At 52.2% G+C, this 11,102-nt stretch overlaps 2 protein-coding genes across 2 annotated transcripts; one reads left to right on the forward strand and one right to left on the reverse strand.

Moving 5' to 3' along the window:
* Nucleotides 1–580: 580 nt before the first annotated feature.
* On the forward strand, nucleotides 581–3,566 carry TGME49_248677 (nucleic acid binding protein, putative). The gene is made up of 5 exons (XM_018780873.1): nucleotides 581–962; nucleotides 1,395–1,569; nucleotides 1,865–1,977; nucleotides 2,194–2,374; nucleotides 2,808–3,566. Exons 1-5 carry the CDS (start codon nucleotides 879–881, stop codon nucleotides 2,894–2,896), a joined length of 642 nt encoding a protein of 213 aa, XP_018635011.1. The 5' UTR covers nucleotides 581–878; the 3' UTR covers nucleotides 2,897–3,566.
* TGME49_248680 (hypothetical protein) lies at nucleotides 3,441–10,980 on the reverse strand. Its single transcript, XM_002367173.2, has 2 exons — nucleotides 6,645–10,980; nucleotides 3,441–5,815 (listed from the first exon to the last, which is right to left on the reverse strand). The coding sequence occupies exons 1-2, from the start codon at nucleotides 9,947–9,949 to the stop codon at nucleotides 4,570–4,572; spliced, it is 4,551 nt and encodes a 1,516-aa protein (XP_002367214.2). The 5' UTR covers nucleotides 9,950–10,980; the 3' UTR covers nucleotides 3,441–4,569.
* Between the last annotated feature and the right edge of the window lie 122 nt (nucleotides 10,981–11,102).

Below are 11,102 nucleotides of genomic sequence, written 5' to 3' on the forward strand. Positions count from 1 at the left end.
GCGGATCAAGGCTCACGCAGTGTCTAACGTTTGCCACATTCATGCAAGTCCTGGTGAAAACCTTTGAAAACCTCCCTGCTTGCAGACTCTCATGAATCTAGCTTCAACGATCGTTTATACTGATTGTACACTTTCGGAGATGCAGTTTCGTTGGTAATTCTTGTATGCCGCAACGGTTACATCTGCGGCGATTCAAGGAGACGGAAAACTCGTAGGACGGAGTTGTTAACTGTTCTTGAGAGTTCCCTGATACTTTTGTAATGATGACGATGCCCCTATATGAATAGGATAGAGTGATATCCCTGCTTTTCTTGTGACACACGGGCAGCAGCGCGGCTCTGAATACGAACTGTACTCTCTATGTCAAGCAGCATAACAGGGACTTCCGGTGACTTGTGTATAAGGTTTTTATCAGACACATTTAAGTTATGTTCAGGTGATACCGCATCATGCCTGACAGCAACTCTTCCACCGGTAAAGAATGCTACTTCACCGACTCTGTGTGCCACTCGATCCAGCGTTCTAACTTAGCGTGTTCTCATTGACACGGGACATGCTTTTTCCCCTACTGTATCACAACAACGACGTTTCCTTGCCCGAGGCAAATGACTGCATGCGGACCAGCTGGCCACAGTCAAATGGTTAGCTACCACCAGGCACCAGTTATTCAAAATTGTTGCTCTGCTCGTTTTCCAAAGTGGATTTGAAGAGCATGTTGTGTCACTGTATAACTATTTGACCGTGCCGAACATTCTCGTGTGGCTGCCCTCGGCACTTTTCAAGTTTCGATTCCAGCTTTTGTCACGGTTCATCCCCCCGACTTCTGTGCGGGCTTCAGGAAATCTGTCAGCTTCTGTTTCTTGGAACAGTTTTTTGCCATGCCTGCCTCAGCAGGAAGGGTTCCTATGCCTGAGGGCAATCGCGTATCAGTGTCGTCAAGTCTACGCACACATGCGATATGGGTAAGTGGATAGTGAGAAAGGAGCTAAACGTTCCCGTGCTGTACAACTTTCTACGTCTGACCGGGGATATGAGCATGCAGAAAGAGTAAGACCATGGGAACAAGACGCTGTCAACTAAAGCCTCGGGAACGTTCATTGGTGTCTGTATTCGGACCCAAGTTGCAGGTAATGAAGGACTTAATGCATATTGCGAAGCGGTTTCACTTTACGGCAAAAACTGGCTCCACGACAACTGTTCTTGGGTCCGAATGGTGCTGCTTGGAGAGGACGCGAGTCTTGCATTTGTGTCCAGAATACTAGGATAGTTGTCTAATGGAGTGCTACATATAAGGTTTGCTCCGTATTTGCCAACAATCACGTTGTCTTTGAATACACGGAAAATAAACAGTTTGCCAGAAGTGTTGTTCCAGGATTCTGTGGTGCATGGAGCAGAGAGATTCAGTAAAGTACGACCCTTATGCTCCCGCTTCGGAAAGAGGAGAGAGCAAATCGAAACTCATCCACCTCGACGAGTTGCAGTTAAAAGCGCGTGAGCTCTTCATGCTAGCCCGATTGTCTGGCAGCATTGCTCCGCGGGTCCCTGGTGCTTGTCGCATTTGTCATGAAGGTGCGTGCGACTACACAAGCGGCGTGCTCGAGTACGGAAACAGATCCCATTGAATAGGATGCTACGTCAGCGACAACACAATAGGAAAAACTTTTGATTCCTTCGAGATTCTGGCAGGGCTCACCGTCTACCCTGTTCAGAGGGCCTAAGGCCATCGGTGTCATCCAGATAAGACACTGGTATCAGTTGAGACAGAAGAGTTCCGTTTGCTGTTCTACGAAGCTGACCACAAAGGTACTGCTCTACCACAGCAGATGTTCTCGCACTGTGCGGCTCCTGTTCCGTTCACTATCAGTTGGTCACCTGCCTCACCAATGCCGCAACATGATAACTATCTCGGACCGCAGCGAGGAGGCCGTAGCAACACAAGAAGCTGCCGTCAAGGTGTTGGTCGAAAACGACGAGAAGGTATGAACAGAACAGTCAAGAGAACTTTGCCTGACATGCGGAGTAGCGCACGGCCGAAGCGGGGCGTATTTTAAGGAACTAAAGCAACAACAGCAGTTCAATGTCTACAGTAAAGGATGCTTGACATGCGAGTTTGCGACAGACATCGTAGTAAGGTGGAAACAGTGATAAAATGACCGCGACAGTGTGGGTCAACTGTGCTTGTTCACCTTTCAGAAGCTTTGTGAATCACTCGGCATTGCTTACGAGGCGGCAAGCGATGACGGTGCACACGCCACTGGTTCACTAAGCGAGACACCGTCCAGAGAAGGGCATTCTGGTCCCTCTTCTTCCTCATTATTTTGGTACAATCCTCTTGCGTACTGTGATTCACACCACTCTCCAGACTCAAAAAAAGGTAACCACTCGAAAACGATAGAAATGTGACTGAGGCGTGTGAGTGTGCCGCCCGATCCTGAATTCCTAGTGATCGGTTTGTGTGTTCTAGTCAAACTAGATTTTTTGTTGGTTGTCAGAGGTAAGCAACGCATCTCAGAGACTTGAATCCCAGGCAGAGAGCGAAATACGCTCGGAACGTGCGATTGCTTCTGTTATTAAATCCCTCAGCAACACAACTTATTGAGGTTGCATGACGTGATGTCAAAGTAGTGTGCGCACGTGTTGCGGACCGGCTTGAGAAAGGTGTCCTGTTTGGTTCTTCAGCCATGAGTCGCCCTTTGACAGGAAGTGCGACTCGAAAGCACGTTCATAAGTCTCACAATCTCCTCGAGGAACTCAATAAGTCAGTAGACTCGCGATGAACCACCTATCCTTCTTTTGTGTCTTGTCAGGACAGAAGAAGCGACGAAGGGACGATCGTCACGTCAAGAGAAAAGACCTGAAGAAGCGCAAGCACCACCACAAAGACAAGAAAAAGTGAAAATTTCCGAGGGTCAAGCGTAATATTCACAAGATCATAAATCTGGAGAGACCAGGAGGCGATCAGCACGTTTCACTGCTTTTGTGCTGCCAACTGGTAACGTGCAGCAGACTGAAAATGCTCTTCATTGAAGACTCCACGTAGAACTCATTTGCCCCCAACAACCTAAGCGACGGGGGAAGTGGGAATCCATTCGTCTACAGGTGCAGTCATGTAACATTATCTTTCGACCATAAGGCTATCTCAGTGACCATTGTTTTCCTTTTCGGTCCAACACTTCTCATTCCGCAGCCGGTGGCTTTCCAGTTTTGCTTGACCTTGTCCTGAAGTCTCAAAATCACGGTTCAGCAAACATGCGGAAGATGCCTACGGGAACCCACTTGATTTGTTCTCAGGGAGAACTGGCTACGTGAACGGAGCGAAGGGTTTCCCTTGCGCTTTTTTCCAACGAAACTGCCTCGGTTGAAGGGTTGTCAGCTTTCTGTTTGGCGGCCTTGCCACCGGAAAGCTTTCTGGATTTTCCTTCTTGTCCCTCTTGCGAGACCGGTGGACCTGAACTAGCGTTAGGATGACTTGTCTGTGTTTATCAGCAGGCTTTGGTATTTTGGTCGTGAGGCGGACCTGACATTGTCAAATGCTTGCTCAATGAGACGGCTTCTGCGATAGCCTCCAGTTAAGGAAGTGACAAACCGACGCTGCCGCTCCCTCAAGAGGTCCTCAAAAGTAACCCGTGAATTAGCAGGAAAGATATGGGCTTTGGCGAACCTTTGCGCAATACTGTTGAAGGCTTCGGCAATTAACCGACGTCCGAACGTGCTTCAAGCAATGATGCAAGTAGCGGTCACACTCACGTCACCAGTGCTCATGGTGTCACAGGCAAACACTCTTCGTGGCGCTTTGTAACGCAGAACGCTCGTTCACACGAAGAATTTGCAGAAAGTACAACCGCCTGAAGTGTCGTTTGGAGTTCTTCTGTTGCTCGTAGCCGGAGTCGACACAGATATTCATCCTGAAATGGGCTGTGTGGAGTCATCCGGAGTGCCGCCTAGCTAGAATCAGGCTTTCCTTGTGCGGCAACAGGGTCCACATTTCCTCTACAACCAAACTATGGATTCAGCAAACCAGCTGACTGATACGGATTTTTGACAAGAGTTCGGCACATCACCGTAACAAGCCCATTTCGGTATTGGTGAGACAACCGCACACATACTCGTGGAGACTTCCCAACGACATCCTGCCCCCACGACATACTGGTCTACGGTCTCTGGCCACAAAACCCCTCCAGAGAGTCTGTGAAACCAATTCCAGCTCTAGATAGGCGTTTTCGACAAACGCATACTCAGTCACAAAAGGAGAGCTTCCCCTCCTCTCAGTTTCGTTTTCCTCTTCTCTTCAGCTTTAGGCCTATGCGTGGGCCCCGCGTCACGGTTCATTCTTCTTTTCTTGTCCTTTCAGCTCCTCGAGGGGTGCAGGATGCACGAGTGCTGCCGCGTAATGGGAACAGCGAAACGAGAACACGCGAACCAGAAAGGATGCCCGCAGAACTGGCAACATGCTTTTTCTGAATCATCGGTGTTTTGCACCTGCTTCGACCATGGACACTGAAAAAAAGTGACCCTTCCGGCAGCCGATTGATTCTTACCCCTCTCGCACCTCACAGGCTCGACACCCGCTTAGAAATGCTGAACCACATTGGAAGTTTCTCTGCACATTGCTTTATCAGCTCCATCCCCGGCGTCCCGTTCCGACACTTCAACAGAAGGGGAGAACGTCGATGACGCGGTTGGAAGAGAGCAAGAAGATTGACGAGAACCTGAACCCGCTGCCGCACGTGAATGCTCCCCGGTTATTGGCGTGACGCGCCCCCCACCTGTAGGCGACTTACGCTGGTAGCCGTTTGCAAATGAGGCTTCGGTTCCTTCGCTGGATTTCGCTTGCCGATTTCCACTCTCATCCTGCGGAGGTTTCCGCATGTCTTCAAATTCATTTCCGCGATTTGGCACACGCGGAGTCTTTTTCGGTCGAGGACTGTACACCTGTCCCACCGCAGTTTCGTGATAGTTGGAGCTGCTGCAATTTGCGTCGATTTTCTCTGTGACCCCGTCGACTTCCGAGGTTCTACTTTCCGTTCTCTGCCTCTTCGCTGACACATCACCCCGACCTTTCAGGCACCTTTTTGCCTTTAGATCTTCTTCGTGAATTGTTAAATCAGATCCACAACCCGTGGCCTGCACGGCAAGTAATGGCAGGTAGTCCTCGAACGCATCCACATACGCTTCAAAATCTCCAGGAGATATCGGCGGACCCATCCGGAGTCCAAGCTCCCACGTAGGAACAACCACTGACACCTCACTGCTCGTCCCCTCCCCTTTGTTATCGCTTTTATCTCGTCCCTCCTTATTTAGGTCCGCTTTACCGTCAGCTGCGTTCTCAAAGCTTGAACCGACGTCTGCAGATAGCCGCAACGTCTCTGCGCCATCGCGGCTCGTCACAGAGCCCTGAAACCCGAAACCTTGTCTGTCTGCCTCTCGTTTACTGGACCGGGTAGTTTGCTGATTCAAGTCTTTCCCAGCGCCGTTCGGAGCCAGGGAAAGTGTCCCTAACTGATCTGCTTCGCACGCGTCACTCCCACTATCAACTTCGCCTTTGTCGCCGGCCACCTGATGGCGCCGCTTGAGCAGGTCTCGCCCTTGTCCACCACGGTTGAATATGCAGCAAAGCACGTGCTGTGGGATTGCGTATATGAACGGGGCGTAGGACTCCTCCACTTGTTGAAGCAGAACCAATGAGTTCCGCAGTAGCTCCAGGGAAGCGATCGAGGAAGCCACCCCTTGCTGCAGAGAAGCTATAAGGTGCTCCAACCGGCTGATGCAGATTGCGAAGAGCGCGCGAGCTGCGAATGGAATAACTGACTTGAAGCTGCAAAAGACACCGCAGCAGCCGACATTTCTCATCACAAACAAAACTGTGACCAAACGAGAACTGCAGATACAGACTGGTGGTTTCACACGTAAACCGCTTCAGTAGGTTTGCGGATTTGCGGCTCCTGGCCATCACATGCACCGCAGACTCGCTGGGTGGAGTATGTGCTAAAGAGTCTCAACAATTCAGCACGATTTACCTCCACCGAAACTTAACAGAGCAGAATACCATTGGGCGGCCGTTCTAAACGTATCAAAAGCAGGGAAACGCACATGTATCGTGTTCCGCTCTTCCCTTCATTCATCGCATGTCGATTCGAGTGCGTTGCCTACCACTCGTTTGTCTTGATTGGGACGTGATGCAGGGAGCAGGACTCTGCACGGCATACTGGCGGCACTAGGCTCACCTCCAATAATACACGGCTGCCGACCGATTCAAGTTTGAACTATGTCGACGTCTACTGGCACATTCTCCTAATTATATCTTCCCATGCACTTACACGCTTACTAATTATCGTCTCTGGCTCTGCCTCTCTTCTCTCCCATACCTACGCAGACTCACTTGTAAAACTAACTGCTACGTCAACGACGGTGACTCGCATTTAAAGGCTGACACCTTGACCCCTCAAAGCGAAGAACTTTGACAAAGTGAAAACACCATTTTAGGTCGGTTGGCAAGGAATATCAAACCTAATACTGATTGGCTGGTTGTCTGAATCTCATACCTGGTGCCATCGTCAGTATCCTAGGTACTACACGGTCTCTGTTTATTCGATTTGAATGATAGTTCTGGATCGCGGATCATCTGTACGGAGGCGCGAGCTCACCTTCGACGGTCTTGTCCCTTCCATGCAGAGAGAGGAAGCATCTTTCTGGCTGCAAGGAAGGCCAGTTGTTCGGGCTGACGTTCTTGCTGCATCGCCTCGAATGAACGCGGCAGAGCGGCAACAAGCAGAGGTACATCTTCTTCGCGTTCGAGACGACCAGTGCGCTTCCCACTCTCTACCTGCTGTTCCTGCACCTCTCCAGCTTCTTGCAAGAGCAATTGGGCTGCCTGGATTAGCTGTTCAACTTGTTCAAGATCCTCGCGGAGCTGGCTGCCACCCCATGAGGGTGTTGTTGGCAGATAGTGCGCTTCTGCTACCGGTACGCCCGTGTCACGCCCACACGCGTCTCTGCCCTTGGTAAGAGTGGACGGGTAGTCAGCACATCTCGCCGAAAACGAAGGCGTCACACTCGTTTCGTGCTGTTCTGCACTGCCGTCCCTGTCTTGGCTTCCACGGATGTCTGAAGCTTCAGTTTGCCTCGTGGGTGGGGTGACCGATGACCCATTAAGGCGGGAATGCCCAACAGCCTTTTCCAGTCCCTGCATCTGTCCATCCGCAAGCGTGTCTCGGTTTTCCTGAATGCAGGTTTGTTCTGACTGCTCCTGATGAACCTTAAAAGCCGTGCGGTCCTTTGTCGCAGCAGCAACGACTGAGATACTCGTGTCTCCGTACTGACTAAGAGGTCTGAGATCGGCCGCAGCCGCCAGATCATGAGATATAGTGTACTGCGGAAAATAGCGAAGGTTACGTTGGAAGTGGCTATTCGAGAAGGCCTCCGGAAAGAGGGAAAAGAAAAACAAGTTGCTGTGTAATTCACACCCTCCAGAAACATGCTCCTCGAGCCGTTTCTCGACCTCTTCCATTTGATGCAGCTGTCGGTACAGCCCAGCCGCGACATGCTGTCTGGAATACCAGTAAGCCAGAAATCCACTGACAGTCAAATTCTCTAAGACGGCATGCCACGGTGCGGATCCAGGTTCCTGTTCACCTTCCTTCAGTCCGACGGCGGTTTCGCCTGTCTTTGCCTCGCACAACAGGCCACCTGCTGTCCCACTGGCAGTACTTTTACAAGACGATAATTTCTTTGCACTGGATTCATTCTTGGATCCCTCTCCAGGAGTTGCCAATTCGGATGTCTCTGACCTAAAGCGGTGGCTGTCTCCATGAGCTTGGCTGGGAACTACTGCGTCACTCAGGAGTCTTCGGACAGAAGCAGGCTCCACGCCCTTTGGTAGGAAGGAAGGAGAAAGCGTCTTCCCAAAGAGGGTCACACGCCGCCTTGAGGTCAGCGATCCAGCCACGCCCGGAGGCCATACCATGAAGTCTCGGAGTCTCCCGGTCGCTGAGACTGCTCCCTTTTCCACATGCGCGAAAGCCTTGCTTGAAGACGCCTCGTCTTGGCGCAACCGTTCCTGCTGTCGCAAAAGAATTTCCTGATTCACACTGTGCTGGAGCTGCTTCAGACCTTCGAGGGATGAGGGCAAGCGACCGTCTGTCTCACGAAGAGTCACTCCCGAGGATCGGAGTGGAAGACGCTCGGGTGTTTGTACGGGTTTCCCTACCCCAGTAGCAGCAACACTTGTATCTTCGCCTGCACGCATGTGGGCGGACCCGCCTCTTCTACTGCTGCTTCCGTCCTTCGCGAGTCTCGATCCTATGCTTCGGCTCTTCTGAAGGAACTTTGATTGTCCTTTCTCTGTCATCCGTGATGACACAACGACCGGAGGCTTCAGAAACTGCGCTGCTCCTCCTCTCTGGGTGCCGGCGACTGCTGCTAAGCGCGCTCTCGGCGACTTTCCAGGAGCGGTCGGGGTTTCCGTCACGCCCTGCATTGACTCAACGCCACGCTGGAGGATCTGATGAGCTTGGAGCCTCTCAGCGTTTGCCCCGGGTCCGGCAGCTGAACCGGGACGCGGCGTAGATGCGCTGCGGGATGCCCAATTCGGTAACTGTGCACTGGGCGCAAAAAGGTGCGTTCCATCTGTGGACTCACCCATTCCAGTTTTCACGGCGTTCGGCGCAGCAGCTATTTTGTACTGCCGTTCCTGCAACTGAATGAAAAGGTTGGGGTGAAGCTCAGCTCCTGGAGAGGCGCCTGGCAGGGCCGCAGCTCCACCTATCTGTCGGCCGAAGACGTCCCGACCGGCAGCCAGTGGGGCGGCGATGTTCCCAATCATTTGCCCGCATGAAGAGAACCCAGAGGTTTCAGCGACACTCCTTGAAGAGAAGAGACCCGGTCGCCCGACAGGCTCTCTTGTCGGGAGAATTCCAAGATCGGTTCCCATCAAAATCTTCTCCAGTGCAGGCGCAGATTCCCCCTGGAGCTTCATACCTTTCAGCAGCTGCTGGACAGCCCAGTGCTGAGAAGATCCCAACTGCTGGGTTCCCTCTGCTGTAAGTTGTGGCAGAAGCGATGGTGGGGGCGTTGCCACGTTTTGACTTGCTCCGGCTGCCTGCGTGAAGGCACTGATACCCGAAAGGACGGGAGAAACTCTAGAGGCTCCATTACCTCCGGCAACATGCATCTGTACGCCTCCGGGTGTGGCGTGGGTGAGGCAGTTAGATGGCTGCGATGGTGAGATAGTGAAAGCCCCCGCACAGTTCGCAGTGAAACTCTGTGAGGACCCGCGGCTTTCCTGTGCAGCATTGAGGGCACCAGGAATTGCCGTAGGAACAGAGGCGGATCCCTGCCTGCGGCCATGGCCCCAGGAAGTCGTTTCTTCCTCTGCAGAAGAAACCGAAGACATGGATACCGGCGAGCAAGGCTGATGGGGAAGAAACGGCGACTGAACACTCGATCCCTCGTGAGTGTGGGTCGCTGCAGACACTGTGGTAATTGCGGCCCCACTATGAACGGAGGTATTGGAAGCCATCTGAGAAGGATTTTGCGAAAGTGGCCCCCCTATGGCTATGCGAGGCATGGATACAGGAAACTGAGATTCACTGGCGGCTCTTTGAGCTTCTTTCTCAGAAAACCGAGCAGCCATCGACGCTCCACGGGAGTGACAACCTTGTTGCTGCAGCCGAAGCTGCTGGTGCTGGAGCTCTTGTAGTCTCCGCAGGTGCTGAAGCTGCTGCGCCGATGCACCAGCGCCAACGGCCGGAGATGAAATCCCAGCTACCGGGGCTCCAGCTGTACTCGGACGGAGGCTGAAAAGCTGTTGGCTGCCTAGTGGAATAGACTGCGAGGGAACTGGATTCTGCGCAGGAGACAGATTCCATGGCTCTATCGACCTGGATAGTGACGGCTCTTGCGAAGCCGCCCCTTCTGCGTCTACGCGACGACCAACGGCAGGGTCAGACATCGGGGCAAGGAGTCGTCGAAACACACAACCGCTAGAGCAAAAACTCGGAGGCAGGCCGCGGACAAAGACCTTATTTTGAATGAGACAGCCACTTCTGCATCAATCGGCACCGAAAGCTAACAACCAAGAGGGGAAGGTCTTCCCCGTGGAGAATACAACGAAGGTTACCGCCGCCAGATCTTTCATTAATATCCCTTACGAAGGCCACAGGCATTCCCCATGGGCCGACAAGGACTTTTGTCACTGACGGCTGAGTCACTGCGTTCCATGTCGAATTCTCTGCTATGAACATAGAGTTGAGGGTTCATTCCTCTCCACAATGTGCAAAACAGAAGCTGCCCGCAAGAAAAGCAAACGCTTCCATGCACACATAGGCGGAATCAGACTGACTGATGGAATCCCACGGCGCTCACTAATCGACGGGACATCATGGCCGATTATCAGTACATACACCTGAAATGAATCCACTCAACAGTTCGATACGCAACACAGCCGGTTCAGTCATGTGTCTCTCCGGTTTTCGCTGTATCCAGTTCCACGGATCTGTCGGGCACGGAGCCCCTCGCAAGCTCAAGACCTGCGTTGTCTTGCTTCTTTTCTACGGGAAAACGAGGAAGAGAACCAGTACGAAAAGCAAGGGGAAGTGATGGAGAAAATGCGCCACGAAAAAACGACACAGGTAGCCGCAGCTAACAGACCAGCGTTGCATCGCTTGTGCTCCGAGACAACACCAATCCGAGCAAGTGGGGGGAGGGAGACTGCGAGAGTATACGTGGACAAAACGGACAACGAAATCGAGAGAAGGCGCGTCAACAAAAAAAGACGACAAAAATGACGACAGTGATTCCATACAAGGAATTCCGGGACCGCTTGGTGCAAGTGACCGTGTCACACTTCCTGAATTTGCTGAGTGAAGGGTTCATGGAAGGCCGAGGACCGGTGCTCCCTCGAGGGACACAAGTGGAAAAAAGTGTCTAAGCTCACATGACTCCTTCTTGTAAGCGCTTTCAGTTTTTTCTCGCAAGAAACTCACTTGGACGAGCAATGAAAAGGGGGGAGGGGCAATTTGCGGCCTCTGCAACTTTGCCACGGGCTGCCTCTCTCCTCATCGCATCGAAAAAACGTACGCCGGGCGGAACGCATCAAAGGGGGG

Source organism: Toxoplasma gondii, chromosome XII, assembly GCF_000006565.2.
Source record: "Toxoplasma gondii ME49 chromosome XII, whole genome shotgun sequence".
NCBI lineage: Eukaryota > Apicomplexa > Conoidasida > Eucoccidiorida > Sarcocystidae > Toxoplasma > Toxoplasma gondii.